This window comes from Nansenia antarctica (assembly GCF_963989245.1).
Source record: "Nansenia antarctica genome assembly, chromosome: 20".
NCBI lineage: Eukaryota > Metazoa > Chordata > Actinopteri > Argentiniformes > Microstomatidae > Nansenia > Nansenia antarctica.
Window position 1 is genome coordinate 16,908,444 of NC_137693.1, and position 16,917 is coordinate 16,925,360.

Consider the following 16,917-nt stretch of genomic DNA (forward strand, 5'->3'; position numbering starts at 1 on the left):
TACCAAGATGCTTATGATTGTTTTATAAAATGCGTGAATCCCTGAGATTGGGAAAGATGATAAAAAAGCACCACAGAGGTCTCTTCAGAGGGAATGTTTTAATGGTAGACCATTTCCACACGACAATGACACAATTTCAAATGTTCACTGTAGTGTCAACTTTTGCAATAGTTTCCCACCAGGTAAGCAAATAGTGGATTTCATCCGATTGTTTCTGCACCCTTCTACCATTCATGTAACACTTTTCCATGTAAGAAAATACAGCATTTTAAAACTTATATTTGGCAAATACAGAAGCAAACCTAAACACAGTTTTCTTCCAATAAAGAAACCTGATTGAAAAGGAATTTGACGCTGACACATGGATTCCTAGACCTCCAAGCCTTTTTCTACTAAAATAACCCATCAAGTTAACAGTCGATACAGCTAAAGGGCTTAATCAACAATGGAGAGCCCATTCATACTACATTAGGAGAGAAATTCAAATGTCACTAGTCACAGTCAGACAGAAAAAAATAACTTTACAATCTTGTTGTTTTGACAGAAAATGTATTTATAGGAAACAATGTGTCCTAGCTCTAACAAGGAAAAATTACAAGATGAAAATGTAATGGGGAGAAAAAGAAAGTAACATTAACGGCCGTTTTATACAAGAAAGGGCTTCTGTATTGTTTTCTAACCCACAAGGTGTATACCCTCCTAAATTTCGTTGTTTGGTACCTGTACTATAGCAATGACAATAAAGACCATTCATTCATACTGCACTGTGGACAACACATCTTTGGGGGGTTCCCAATTATCCCACTACATCTTACGGAAGGCAAGCAGGAGTGGCAACTACTGTCATCCTTCTTTACACGCATTTCTTTACAATGCTTCACTGTTGCTCTTCGTCTGTCCAAGGCCCAGCGATCTGACAGAAGGCACTTTTGATGGCATTGGTGATGCAGCGGCCATGGTGGTGTTCTACCTTGGGGCCTAATTCAACACTTGGATACAGCTGTATTTTTGTTGATTTAATAGTTCCATCATCTCATTCTACACACCACGTGATCTTCCAACAGGTAGGAAAACATTCTGCAAGCGTCTAGAAACTGACTTGTGTTACTCAACATCCTTGACACACCAAATCCGCCTCTCTGGAATAAGTTACTGAGCAACTAATCTCACAAATTCTACAGTATCACTCGATAGCACTGACATATAAATACTTCTCAAACAAGTTTGTGGACCTACAATGGTTGCCAACATGGGTTTTGTGTACAGACAACTGTAAGTTTACTCCAAGCAGTCTTGTCTCATGTGAAGGTACAAGCTTTTTTCTGATGCACATTATGACAAAATGGTGTGGTCAATGATCTAATTTAGTGAGTTTGTAACTTCTAAAATTCTGATACAAGTTCAACAGGGAATACTGTTTTAATAAGATTTAGAATACCAATTAAGTGCAGAGCTAGTGAGTTACAATGCAAACAACACGTAACAGTATACCATTACCTTTACCCACTCACCAAGCAGGCACATATCACACTCATGACAACTTTATCACAATTGATAAAACTGGTGCAGTTAACACAGAAAGCAGACATTTTGCATCAGTTGTCGTACGTTTAAGCCAGGCAGAGGTCTTCACCTCTCGTCTAGTGAAAACCCATTCCACGATAGACATATATAGGGACATGAACACCATGTTGCAACTAAGGGAAATTAAATCATAAACCAGCTTTCCAGAGACATGCCTTAACATGTCAAGTGCTGATTCAAACCGTATCGATGAGCTCACATGCTAGAAGCCATCGAATTTTGTACCACACGTCTGGAAAAGAAACTCACAAACAAGTATAACATGAACTGTATTTGAATGGCTTTAGCTGATCCAACTCTAATCTGCTTCCCGTGGAGGTGGTAATGGAAGATCCAACTGGCGTGGGTGGTTGGTTCCACACCTTGGGCAATACTGAGAGGTGGTGGCAAGAGCAGTGAGTACTGTGGTACCACTAAGAGACAGACGTCGAGTCCTTATTACTCAAAAACAATAAATTAAGAAAATGCAGAAATGAGTTTATCTTGGTTTCTTTCTGTAGACATCTTGGATGTCTTTGCAGTAACTGAATGGACTACCCTCGAGCTGACACACGGTCAGTTTGGCAGCCTGCGCTACCTAATTAGACTATAGAGAGGGGTGAGACACTATACTGGCATTTTAATTAACATACAAGGAAGTAAAAAAAAAGAAAAAAAAGAAACTGGATCTATACAGTAACAGTAGGTGAGAAGATGAGAAAGAGTGGTTACACATCACATACATCCCTCCCAAAAATAAAGGTAATTCACTTCATGTCTTTTTTTTAGGCACATACGTCTTTATGAAACCCACTCCTGGTGTGTGTGGTGGGCAGGAATGCTTTTCACACACAATTAAAAACAAAAACAAAAAGAAAAGAGAAGAATAGGGTACGGGTGGTGCCGTTATGGAGAGCAGTCAGGAGACTGAGCCTTCTCTGGAGATTGGTGAGGGAAGGCGTCAGGTGTTTGACCTCAGTGACCTTAGAGAAGAGATGAGACTGACCAGTGAAGCACAGGACAACGACCCACACTGAGCAGCATGCCTAGTTGGACTGCAGGAAACAAGACGGCAAACATCTTCAGACTTGTTCACCCAGATGATGACTTCACTTACTTTTTTGTTTGTTTCGTTGGTGTTTTTTTCTTTTCTTTTCTTTTTTTACTTAGTCTATGTCAACACTAAATCACAATCTAGCCTGGGATATTGCTCAGCAGCTATTTACAGAATTGCAACAAAAAAAAAGAAAAAGAAAGAGAAACAATAATCAAACAGATCTACACACAATCTCACATTCTCCCATGTTTCATATTAGTGGTCCTCTTCAAAAAACAAAAAAAAACAAAAAACATTGCTGTAAAGTGTAAACATAAAAAACTCTATTCTTTATGGTGTTGTTAATCCGTTTCTCTCTCCTCGTGGAATCATATCTGAAAACTGTACGGTAACCTCATGATCATGCATTTTTATTTTGTTAGACCCTTTCTTCAGTTCCACTCAGGTTGAGTACAGCTCCTCCGGTGTGCAGGAGTAGGACCTTCCTATCTAGTTCAAGTAAACACCTTGTAAGTCCTCGTTCTCCTCCGTTCTCTGGCCGTTTTGTTCAAGAGAAGGAAGTCCTCCATCTTCTGCAGTGAAGACTTATCTCTGCTTGCCTGGATTGAATGCATGTTCCTCCAAACCCCACCCCTTATGTGGGGAGTATAAAGAAAAATAAGAAAGGAAAATAAAACTGAAAAATATTTTTTTTCCATTTTTAAATCCTTCCATGTATGGAATGAACCCCCCCCCCCCCCCCTCCCCTCACCCACCCACCCAATTTCTTTTTATGTCATTTTCTTCTCGTTTCTTTTTTTAATACACAGCAAAATACACATTGTTTGGAAGCAAGGTCTCCTGGTGGCAAGTCAGATGGTTCAGAGGTCACATTTCTTTTTTGTTTGTTAATATTTTTCTTGCCTTTCTTCTACATCTTAGTCCTCCTTGGCTTGGAGCTGCTGCTTCCAGGCCTCGTTCAAGTAAACCAGTCGCTTGTAGTTGAGAATAAAGAGAATGAAGTTCAGTGCATATGTGGTGATACAGATGATGCAGAAGTCCTTCAGGACGAAGTAAAGGATGTAGCCCAGGTAGAGTGAGCCCATCACCGAGAGGATGGACGTCGTCATTAGGATCAGGGCAGCCATCGCACTGACGGTCATACCTGCAACGAGACACACAGCTTAGGCTACTGACAAAGATGCTATACACCACTGTTCGCATTTTACATTTACATTTTTGCCATTTAGCAGACGGCTTATTCCAAAGCGACTTACAATCGATACATTTGACTAAGCGAGTGAATCATCAATCCACCATTCGTAGCAGGAAGAGTAATCCAGCTCAGGCCCGCGGCCATTGATAGAAGGAAAAACCTTCTTCAAAAACTCTTATTTTTGTATTTATTTATATAGACACTGGAGAAACAGAAACCGTGGGGGGCAATAGAAGTTTTTAGGGACACAGTAGAAAGAGAAAGCGGGTGTCTTCAGGAGACGTAGTGGTGAGGGGCAGAAGATGTCTCAGGAGGAGCAGTTAAGGTGTAACCTGAAGAGATGGGTCTTCAGTCTACGACGGAAGATGGGTAGTTCGCGTGTATGTCTAGTATATGTGCCCCCACACAATTATGCATTGCACACACAACATTTTTTGCCCGTTTGACAATAAAAAGGGAAACATTTCACTGATACAATAGAATTTGACCCCATATGTTTGGCTGCTGATGTTCATACAAAACATGTGCATGATACAGCTTGTTATCTAGATTCTAAAGTACTATTGAATTAGATGACGGGTGTTCCGTTTACACTTGAGTCAGACTTGACATGGGCGCGGACTATCTAGTCCTAGCCTCTGTTATATTAGCTTATTCTTACTTGATGACAAACATGAATACAGAGATTGGACACCTTCTGACCCTTAAATCTGAGCCCCCACTCTTGCAGCAAAGGCCTCTGGGGGAAAGACTGCAGCAACCACCTTGCAGCCATAACCTTGTACTAGTGGCCACTTCACATCCCTGCGCCCCTCTGCTGCAGAGGGGGCAGGTGATCTTAACACAGTGCCACACTGAGCCGAGAGCAGAAGCCTCTGGTTAAAGAAGGACAGGTTCTCTAAAGTAGAGGACACTCAAAACACACAGCACGCACACTGGCGCAGGCTGCTATTCATAGTGCTGAAATTACATTAAGGGACAGGGACAAACATAGAGCACATACTGTACAATGACACAGGAGGTATAGAAGGAAGGTTAAAGCTGCATAAGTACTGTGCAGATGTGTGAACAAGCCACACAGTTTGGGGGATTTTGTTTGATTACGTTCAAGAAGGCCCATCTCTTTCCTCAGACTCCTTCAGGTTTGGAGAAAATAGCTGATCTACTGTATGCTCGCCCTTCAATCGCCAAGGCCTCCATAAAATGCATTTCCATAAAAGGCATTTCATAAAAGGCCTCCTAAAAGGCATTTCATAACTACTAAGGACGTTGTGACTAACCACACTAGGCAGTTTGACTGTGTCACTGTTGTGTTAATCAAATGAGACTGAGCAGTAACTGATCTGGGTAAAAGGGCCTCTTGTTCTGTGCCAGTACCAGGTGGCTAAACAGACCCATGGGCCAGTCAGCAGGGGAACACTTCAAACCAGCATGACTGAGACAGCAAAACCTGCCACAAGGACATGGAGGGGAGGAGAGTATGACATAATATGACATTTGGAGGGGGGCCCTTAGAAGGGGGTTAGGGGGAAAATCTATTAAAAACATGTTCATCCTTACGCCAAATTATAAAACGGTCTAAAAGTCTCAGCTTTAGTGATGCTCCGATCTGATCGGCGCCGATCGGTATCGGCCGATATGGCCTTGATCGGAGTTCTCAAAACGGCCGATCAAACACGACCGATCAGTTAACAAAATGGCGTCGCCAGTCTGGAAATATTACACAGTGTCGGAAAGAGACAACAAATATGCAGTTTGTAATGTCTGCGCAAAAGAAATTCCTCGCGGAGGAACGCACGCAAGGACTTTCAATACCACGAATATCATACGGCATTTGCTGCGTTCGTCGATTCGCTCCGAGAGCGCCGAAGCGCACACTGGGCTCGACGTCATAAAGGGACCGAGTGCTTTGATTGGACGAGAGGTGTTCCACGAGTGCTGGTCAGAGTTCCAGCGCGACTTCACGAGCGTAGTGTAGGTAGTGTTCAGCGACGTCATGTGACCCCGCTAGCAGGAAGTCACTAAGCTAGACTAAGGTCCATAGCAACAACAACTATTAGCGCGAGAGTTTTAGGTCTTTCTCTGTGCACCTTGCACAAGTGTAGATAGCGAGCGACTTTTCAGCATAGCAGGACATATTTGAGATGATAAGAGGAACAGGCTGAGTGCCAAAAACGCTGAGATGCTTGTATTTCTCAAGGCTAATCTGACAGTGATGCTGCTTAATCAGAAGTAAGGTTTGAGTCTGAAATCTCCTTAGGTGAAATGTTTTGTTTTTTTCTTTTATTGATTATTGCTGACTTGCTGTCTTATCTCCTCCTAAATATGACTTGAAACTGACTGACTTGAAACAGTATTTTATATTTGGCTATAGCCTGTTTATGTTGCAGTTTAGTTTGGGTATGTTTATTGTTCCTCAGGAAAGCTACAGTATAAGCTCCAAGTTCTCTAAGAGCCCCTAGTTCCTCTCATTCGAGTGGAATGTTGCACATTTGATGTGACAGTGTACATTTTATTTATTATGATTTTTATTTTCACATTTTATTTGTTTTTCCTGAAGTAAGCTACAGGTGGTTGTGAATTCAATAAAACAGATGGTTGTCAATTCATGATACTTTCTCATCTCCTAATTTCATTTGAATACTTAATATACAATGTCAATGGTGTTAAGAATAATTAAAAACATAAATAATGCTACACAATAAATAGAATGCTTCAATTGCCATTTTCGACGCTGTGATCGGTGATCGGTGATATCGGATCGGCAGATCACTGATTTCGGTGATCGGCACCAAAAACCCTGATCGGAGCATCTCTACTCAGCTTTATTTAAATTTGTTGTTGGTTTGATTAAAAACACATATCGATGATTTGGAGTGACATATCCATCCATATTTGAGTGCCTTTTGCAAGTTAAAAATGAGGTATATCGTAATCAGTAAGTTACATAGTGATGGACATGGTCAAGAGTTGACAATTCTATAGAGTAGGCCTACACTACAACAGGGAGGTTTAAGTTACATTCTGAGTCTAACCTCTAGGGGGAAGTGGACTCCAGAAGAGGGGTCTAGCAGAGAGTGATGTGTCAGCACAAACAGCTCATAGAGACATGTCACCTACATTCTCAGTACTTACAAATGAGCTCGTGGAAATCTTACCTAGTAACAGTTGAAAGACATAAAAGAAAATTCCGTAGACACTGTTTGGCTGGTTCATTGCACTATCGTTTCCAAAGATCGAACCCAACAGTCCGAATCCTCGACCCCACCTACACAGAGAAATATTAGAAGAAGAAAAAAATGTCATTGTAACATATTGTCTGGTGAGTATTTTTGACTTCATTTGAGCTTTCTTCAAGAAGGAGCCACACAACAAACAAGTGGGTTATCTTGAAGCAGGTTTTTATTCAGTGATAAGGGGATGTTTTCCTGTGTTTGTCTGTCTTTTTGTCCAACCCAAAGGGCAAACTTCAGGTTGCAGTTGTAGCTAATCTCTACCTGATTCTACCATACATTTTAAGCTAGATTTCACTGAATCTACTGTGACCTTGGTTGGTAGGAATTCCAGTGGTATGCTGTGGCCTCAAGCAGGATAACCAAATGCCCAGAGAGTTTGAGTGGCAAACCCTCGGGTGGTAGTTTGACAGCTCCCCTCCCTCCAAAGGATCACACCACTGCATTGTTCACAGGGGATTTTAAGCATGCAACATATTTCAGCCCTATATTCCGTTATTATAAAATATGTAACAGTGAACCGGTGTAATTCCTGCTTAGTGTGATACAGAAATGTCAGATTCTTCAGGTTTGGCAATAGTTAGATAGTGCTGTGACTCACATCAAATCGTCAGCCACTGCATCTGGGCAATCAAAGCAACCAAGACCAGTCAAAAAGCAAAGCTATTCCAGTATGATTAGAAAAGATCCATTTGACCGATATATTTGTACACTAATGAAGCCTGCGTTAGTTCAGACGGGCACTTTAAGTCGAATGGCGCTTATTCACACGTATGCAAAACATGGTCACATATTCATGGACACACTTAAAGCAGCCAGTTATTCTCTCTCCACCATGGTAAACAGTGTGACGCCACTGGCTATGAGAGTAATAGTGATAGTCATCCCACCCACCCACCCACCGCCCCAGCCTCCACCTGCTTGGTATCTCTGTGTTTAACCAGGAGGGGGGGGGGGGCTATACAGAGCAGAGCCATCCAATTACACCACTCTGAAACGTATGACCATTTTCATTAAACAATGATTAAAACAACAATTCAGAAGTATTTCTAAAGTCAACAACAGGAAATAAAGCACATTCGTATCGACAACCTTGACGTGAAAAAGAGGAATAGTCTATCTGGATATGGATACTGAATGTTTAAAACTTGAAGGCTACACTGTCTGTCACCGGCGCCCCCCTCCCCTCTCTGGAAGAGCTGTACAACACACGCTGTCTCAGGAAGGCCTCCAAGATCTCCAGAGACCCATCCCACCCTGGGTACGAACACTTTGCTCGGCTGCCCTCGAACAGGCGGTACAGGACCATGTTCGCAAGGACAAACAGACTGAAGCTCAGCTTCTACCCCAGGGCCATCCAGGCCCTGAACACAGCAAAGACCTAGGTTCTAGGCCCTGGACAGTCTGGACGGATTGATGGCAGCTGCTGGATTGAAAAATCAGGTGTAGTGCTGAGGCACAAATGTGTACATTTCAAGCCTGCAAACTGCGACACTTTAAATGAATGTGCAATAACACTATGTGCAATATGACAACCCTAGGGTACATAAGGTTGCAGAGAAATAGGAAATGTTAGAATAGGTATAGCATAGCATAGAGTACAGCACAGTGTTTTATCTGTACAGTATAGTATAGTGGATAGTGTACATAGCCTTTATTTATGTAAACCACAAAACCAGCTCCTTTCCCTTCTTGTTTTTTTAGTTTTTTTTTCTTTCCTAGCACCAGGGGAGCCCCCCCTCCCAAATGTCGTTGTTTGGTACCTGTACTATAACAATGACAATAAAGACCATTCATTCATTCATTCATTCATTCATTCATTCATTCATTCATTCATTCATTCAAGCTATGTTCAGTTTGACAACAGGCAGCATGCTTAATCAGTATTCCCAGAACCCAGAAGAAAATGACACACTACGTCTCACCTCAAGGCATTAACAATGACATTTCTAGAAACGCTGACCAATGTTATTGACCAAATCAGTCATACAATTTATACCTGGTACAGTTTACTATCGTTAACTTCCCTATAGCCCTTCCTGGAAAAACACCTCCTTTCTAAGAGAAGCTATGTGATGATAGCGCTCTCTAAAGGTTAGTTGCTTGACTGTTAGCCTACTCAATGCCATTGGAGGCGTCACATGATGAGCTTCAGCAGTCAAGCGTGCTTGAGGAAGAGATGAGTGTCTCTGCAGTTTTGTTCTCATGACTCTCAAACCACGTCTAAAAAAGCTCTTCCTTGTCTTCCCCCCCCAGTAACCCTCCATTGCCTGTCAGCATCTGTATACCTATGACCTAGATAGCCACTAGGGCACGTGACCATCTAAGACAGTGAGTGTTAGTGACAATATTAGGGATGAATGGATGAAAACCACTGATTATACTACTACTTCTACCAATAACATCAGCTGACTTGTATCTTAGACAAGATCTGTTTCTCTCATCATAGCAGATATGCCTGATGACCTTTCTACTCATTTCTGGTTTAGCAGACTGGCCCTGTACTGAATTGAGAGTTTCTGTTTTTGTTGACGTTACACTGTTTTAATTGTTTGGCCCTAGGCCTTATACATTAATTCAGTTTTCATACAGGTACAACACTGACTGAACTTACACTTAGCTATCAGTGCTGCTAGCCTATATTAGTAGTATCTGTCTGGATCACGAGATGATCAAGGAGAAAACGTTAGCTGGTATAATAACTAAGCTACATGCAGCAGAATTCGTTCACGTGTATTACACTGCAGCTAAATAAAACAACAGTTTATTAACATTTCAAATGACAAGACATGTTAGTGAGTAGGAGCTGGAGATGGAGTGGTATGTTAACCAGAGAGACAGCTAGCTAACCAGAGGGACAGCTAGCTAACCAGAGAGACAGCTAGCTAACCAGAGAGACAGCTAGCTAACCAGAGAGACAGCCAGCTAACCAGAGGGACAGCTAGCTAACCAGAGAGGGACAGCTAGCTAACCAGAGAGACAACTAGCTAACCAGAGAGACAGCTAGCTAACCAGAGAGACAACTAGCTAACCAGAGAGACAGCTAGCTAACCAGAGAGACAGCTAGCTAACCAGAGAGACAGCTAGCTAACCAGAGAGACAGCTAGCTAACCAGAGAGACAGCTAGCTAACCAGAGAGAGACAGCTAGCTAACCTGAGAGACAGCTAGCAAACCAGAGAGAGACAGCTAGCTAACCAGAGAGACAACTAGCTAACCAGAGAGACAGCTAGCTAACCAGAGAGACAGCTAGCTAACCAGAGAGACAGCTAGCTAACCAGAGAGACAACTAGCTAACCAGAGAGACAGCTAGCTAACCAGAGAGACAGCTAGCTAACCAGAGAGACAGCTAGCTAACCAGAGAGAGACAGCTAGCTAACCAGAGAGACAGCTAGCTAACCAGAGAGACAGCTAGCTAACCAGAGAGACAGCTAGCTAACCAGAGAGACAACTAGCTAACCAGAGAGACAGCTAGCTAACCAGAGAGACAGCTAGCTAACCAGAGAGACAGCTAGCTAACCAGAGAGACAGCTAGCTAACCAGAGAGAGACAGCTAGCTAACCAGAGAGAGACAGCTAGCTAACACAAAAAGCAGGCTAGCTAACCAGAGAGACAGCTAGCTAACACAAAAAGCAGGCTAGCTAACCAGAGACAGCTAGCTAACCAGAGAGGGACAGCTAGCTAACCAGAGAGACAGCTAGCTAACCAGAGAGAGACAGCTAGCTAACCAGAGAGAGACAGCTAGCTAACCAGAGAGAGACAGCTAGCTAACCAGAGGGACAGCTAGCTAACCAGAGAGACAGCTAGCTAACCAGAGAGAGACGGCTAGCTAACCAGAGGGACAGCTAGCTAACCAGAGGGACAGCTAGCTAACCAGAGAGAGACAGCTAGCTAACCAGAGAGACAGCTAGCTAACCAGAGAGAGACAGCTAGCTAACCAGAGAGAGAGCTAGCTAACCAGAGAGAGAGCTAGCTAACCAGAGAGAGACAGCTAGCTAACCAGAGGGACAGCTAGCTAACCAGAGGGACAGCTAGCTAACCAGAGACAGCTAGCTAACCAGAGGGACAGCTAGCTAACCAGAGAGACAGCTAGCTAACCAGAGAGACAGCTAGCTAACCAGAGAGAGACAGCTAGCTAACCAGAGAGAGACAGCTAGCTAACCAGAGGGACAGCTAGCTAACCAGAGACAGCTAGCTAACCAGAGGGACAGCTAGCTAACCAGAGAGACAGCTAGCTAACCAGAGAGACAGCTAGCTAACCAGAGAGAGACAGCTAGCTAACCAGAGAGAGACAGCTAGCTAACCAGAGGGACAGCTAGCTAACCACAGAGACAGCTAGCTAACCACAGAGACAGCTAGCTAACCAGAGAGACAGCTAGCTAACCAGAGGGACAACTAGCTAACCAGAGGGACAGCTAGCTAACCAGAGAGACAGCTAGCTAACCAGAGAGAGACAGCTAGCTAACCAGAGAGACAGCTAGCTAACCAGAGAGAGACAGCTAGCTAACCAGAGAGACAGCTAGCTAACCAGAGAGAGACAGCTAGCTAACCAGAAAGACAGCTAGCTACCCAGAGAGAGACAGCTAGCTAACCAGAGAGAGACAGCTAGCTAACCAGAGAGACAGCTAGCTAACCAGAGAGAGACAGCTAGCTAACCAGAGAGACAGCTAGCTAACCAGAGAGACAGCTAGCTAACACAAAAAGCAGGCTAGCTTGCTAAGCTACCTTAGCTAAACTAGCTAGTGTGTTGAAGTTAGTGTGAGCCTTGCCTTGATTTGAAGACTGTCGAACAGCTGATAGAATCGCTCACGTCGCACATCGCCCGGTAGTTCGAGTCCCTGGCCGACTCCCTCTCCACGTGGAAGGCGTACAGGGACAGGCAGACGCCCAGCAGGCACACCAGGAGCCGGGCTATTCTCTCCCATCGAGGGGTGGACACTCTCAGCACGGGCGCCGCCATCTTCCTCCTGCCTGGCTGAGTCTGACCATGGGGGGGGGACAGAGAGAGAGAGAGACGCGACGTGGAGAGGCGGGGGGGGCGTGGCCACACCACCCAGGGGGCGTGTCCGGGACATGTCACAATGCCACCTCTTGTCGACAAAACGTGACGTTAGAATGATAAGGTTCTAGGATCTCCATTTTTGTCAACATTGAGGTTTTTTTTTTTTTACATAATCTGATCCATTAGGTGTTTATTAATGCCTGTGTGGTGTTATTGTTTTAAATGTTGACATTTTTGAGTTAGTAATTCATCAAACACAAAGGTTCCATCTCACCAAACATAATGGAAAGGGAAAACTTTGAAGCTCAATATCTCTGAACTGCCCTAAACGGAGATAGAACCTTCTCATTCTAAACGGAGATAGAACCTTCTCATTCTAAACGGAGATAGAACCTTATCATTCTAAACGGAGATAGAACCTTCTCATTCTAAACGGAGATAGAACCTTCTCATTCTAAACGGAGATAGAACCTTATCATTCTAAACGGAGATAGAACCTTCTCATTCTAAACGGAGATAGAACCTTATCATTCTAAACGGAGATAGAACCTTATCATTCTAAACGGAGATAGAACCTTCTCATTCTAAACGGAGATAGAACCTTATCATTCTAAGCTCACGTCTTGTCGACAAAAGTCTGTGAGAGTAACTTGTCTAACTAATAGTAGCCATAATTGGTAATGACTAATTGGGATCCAAATAAATAAACAAACAAACAAACACATTTTCCCATTGAGTAACTGTGTATCATGAATCCGTTCAGATATGATCCTCTAGTCATATTTACTACTAGTTGTCTTACAAATCTCCAGACCAGCAAGAACAATTAGACATTTGCGAAATGGGTTGTGTGTCGGCCTACATTTTATTTACATTAAATTATCTATTTTTTCAAATTGTATAATTTGTCTGAAGCTGTCAAGCTGCCACACGTTTATTGTCATTAATGATTAACTTAAACTCTACATAGACTACCTCTATATCGTTTTTTTATAGACATTTATTAAACGCTTTTCAGTTTAGTTTAGTTTATTTTGCACATGATTAAAAAAAAACAGTGCAAGGAGGGAACGACGCCCAGAAGGCTTGTACATAGTTCCACTCCCGTCAATAGCTAAAGTTCAATATACCACAAAGAACACTTAATACATGTAAATAAGACAAGAGGAACCACTAACACAATCATATCCATGGGGCAAAACGTCAGGATAGCACAAAAAAACTGGAGGATACATGGCTTGCTTAAAAGAAAATTCACATAAAGAAAAGAAAAACAGAAATACGAGCAATAATCATGGAAAGGAAAATAAGTTATGAAGAATTTAAAAAGAAAACCAATATATTACTAAGAATATTACGCAGAACCAAGAGATGAAATGAACGGCTCATAACAAAATTAGATAATGTTTCAGTTGCTTTCTGAAAACCGACCGAGATGTTGATCTCAGTGGCAAGCTCAAAGTGTTCCAGATGTTTGGACCTCTAAAACAGATGTTTGAATTGGTGGCTAGAAGTTCGACAGAAAGATATCCTTGTTAGATATGACCCAGCCCGATAACGGCCAGACCACGTAATATCACAACTAGTTAGTATCTGGCCCAGAATATCACCCTATTTCAACTAAAATATGTTTTTATTTTGTTATATTTGTCAAGAGAAAATAGCCAAATGTGAAACCCCAGCAACAACCCGTCAACTCTGTTGTGACAGACATCAAAGTTTTTTTTTATTAATGATTAATAGTTTTTATTATTTTCAATAAACAGACAATGAACAGACATCCATAATATCCAAGTAACAGTTGACATTGGACAATAAATTAAAAAGACAAAAAATAGACATAACAAAACATAAAGGTGATGCACAGCAATGTAAATCTACAGCATTGTCTAACAGTCATACTTATAGCAGTTTACTTTTTTTTTCTTTTTTTTCCACGTTTTACATTTGGAATATTGCTATTTATAAATAAATAAAATAAATAAAAAATAAAAATATTGCTATTTACATGAGCTGGAGTTGCCATTATTTCTCAATATATGAGTGATACTGCCCCCATTTCAAGCGGTATTCCTCCACCTTATCAAGCAGCCTATATGATAATTGTTCTAGGGCTGCCAACTGCCCAAGAGAAATGTGCCACAGAGACGGTGCTGGTGCTGATGAGGCCTTCCACTCTTTAACTAATAGTTTCCGTCCTAGCATTAACGCAGTCTGGATCCAATCGGTGAGTGGTGGAGTCACCTCACTTAATGCTGTGGGGTCACCCAAAATAAAAAGACTGGGGGTGAACGGAATGTCAAGGCCGACAATTTTTTCCAGAAAACCATGTATGGCTAGCCAAAACTCCTTGGTTTTTGGACATCCCCAAAGCATATGCACTAGAGTACCATTCCTGTCACTACACCTCCAGCACTCCGAACTGTCAACCAGACCCACTCTATGTAGCCTGGATGGTGTCCAGTAGATTCTGTTTATAATCTTGAATTGGATCAATCTCGTTCGGAGTTCCCTTGAAAAATGTTTCCCATTCTTGAGAATTCTTCCCCAGTCTGCCTCTGTAAATGATACATTTAAGTCTATTTCCCATGTTAGTTTAAGCGACCATATGTTTGGGTCTGAGGCCACAAGGATCCTCGAATAGTAAGCAGAGGCTTCATGACCTAGTCCAAAAATGTTCAGAAACCATTCAAGTGTATCACCACTAGGTGGGGCAATTTTGGGGAGGCCAAATGATTGCACCAATAAGTGTCTTAGCTGTAAATACTTCCAAAATTGATTGTATGGTAAATCAAATTCCCATCTAAGAGCCTCAAAAGATTTTAGCGTTCCATCCTGAGGAGGAGGAGGAGGAGGAGGAGGGGAGGCCGGAGGAGGAGGAGGAGGAGGAGGAGGGGAGGCCGGAGGAGGAGGAGGGGAGGCCGGAGGAGGCGGTAGGACCGCAACAGCAACAGTGGTAAATATCTCAACAACCCATTGTTCAGAGCGCATTTCCAGTATCAATGCGCCTCCCAATCAATCTGATTAAGAACACCTGTGCTGCTGACCTTCAATGCAATGGTTGATCTTGTTTATGGGACAACTGTGTATTTATTTTTTGGTGGCTTTGTGGTGACTGTTGTAGAAAAGCAATTTACTATTCGAGGGCGGGGGTTTCGGGGACATTTACCACTGTAGAGGGTTTTCCTGTACCAGTGGTAAATGAGTCCCAACCCCCAACCCCCCTGGTAAATTGCTTCCCTAGAACCTGCCACCGTCATAACACTGTATGGTTCTATGAGGCACCGCAATTCAATAGCAACAGCTAAAGCACAGAGCATACAAACCTGCTCTAAATAATAATAATAATAATAATAATAATAATAATGATAATAATAATATTAATAATAATAATAATGATAATAATAATAATAATGATAATAATAATAATAATAATAATAATAATAATAATAACTAGACAGGGACAATTCCTGTGGAAATTGTGATGTGTGCTTGCCCCTCACAGCCAGTAGGGGGCAGGTCAGTGGCATCTGTTGACAGTGGCAAATTCGTTGTCATAGCAACTCACTCTAGCCTGACCTCTGCTTGTCTTTGGCTTGCTCTGAAACAAACAGCTGAAACGTAAAAACTATTAATGTTTGGGCTTATACTGTATGTTGATATTTTGAGTGACAGTAAGAGTTGCTCTACGTTTCCATGTAACATTTTTGAATATAGACATACAATTGTAGCCGTGGGAGCAGTGTGCAAAATGTGTACAAAAAGTTCAAAAACGTTTTCTGCTCACTCTGTTCTCAAAGTTCCGCCATTGGATTTCTCTCCACAAAAAGTGTGTGTGTGTGTGTGTGTGTGTGTGTGTGTGTGTGTCTGTGTGTGTGTGTGTGTGTGTGTGTATGTGTTTTGGTCACCACCCTGCCCCCCCCGGCGAAACCCACGTGTCTTTACGTCACCCAGAGGCCGAGCTGTGGCGTTTTCAATATTGGCCAATTCATTGTCTATGGGATTTTTTGTCCGCTAAACGGGGCATTGTGGGTAAACCGTATGCCGTAACCTTCCGCCGGACAATAGCAACGAGTTGGAACGAGCCGCACGTTTTGACACCTCATGTCTACCTCCACCATTATCCCTGTCCCCAAAAAGTCCAGGATCACAGGCCTGAATGACTACAGACCCGTTGCCCTGACCTCTGTAGTCATGAAGGTCTTTGAACGCCTCGTCCTTGCCCACCTGAAGTCCATCACAGACCCTCTCCTAGACCCCCTGCAGTTCGCGTATCGAGCCAACAGGTCCGTGGAGGACGCGGTCAACATGGCTCTACACCATGTCCTGGAACATCTGGACACGGCTGGGACCTACGCCAGAATCCTGTTCGTTGACTTCAGTTCGGCGTTCAACACTATCTTGCCACCCATACTGGAGTGTGGGCTCTCTGCACTGCAGGTGCTTGACTACACCTGCAGGTGGATCACAAACTTTCTGTCCAACAGGACCCAGCGGGTGAAGCCGCTGGGTGCTGGTAGGCAAACTGGCTAGTAGTCGCTCTATGTGTAGAGGGCTGCAAGGGAATTTTCCTGGCTACATAGTGTACAGGTTTTTACTTTTGCCTGCTTGCGGCTCTGTCAGTATTGATTGATTGATTGACTGAGAATGTTCATTATGTGAAGCGCATTGAGTTGCATCTTGTAAGAAATGCGCTATACAAATAAAATTTGATTTGATTTGATTTGATTAAAGACTGTGAAGGCCCGACATGCACACAGCTTTTTCCCCACAGCCATCCGGCTCCTAAATGCTGCTGCCCCCCCCCCCCCCCCCTGACCTGACCCCTATCTATCTACCCTCCCTCCACCCCCACCCAGAGAGCTTTGG

General features: G+C 42.9%; 1 protein-coding gene across 1 annotated transcript; it reads right to left on the reverse strand.

Moving 5' to 3' along the window:
• Positions 1 to 3,520: 3,520 nt before the first annotated feature.
• Positions 3,521 to 12,015, reverse strand: vkorc1l1 (vitamin K epoxide reductase complex, subunit 1-like 1). The gene is made up of 3 exons (XM_080549857.1): positions 11,816 to 12,015; positions 6,974 to 7,083; positions 3,521 to 3,764 (listed from the first exon to the last, which is right to left on the reverse strand). Exons 1-3 carry the CDS (start codon positions 12,004 to 12,006, stop codon positions 3,538 to 3,540), a joined length of 528 nt encoding a protein of 175 aa, XP_080405983.1. The 5' UTR covers positions 12,007 to 12,015; the 3' UTR covers positions 3,521 to 3,537.
• Between the last annotated feature and the right edge of the window lie 4,902 nt (positions 12,016 to 16,917).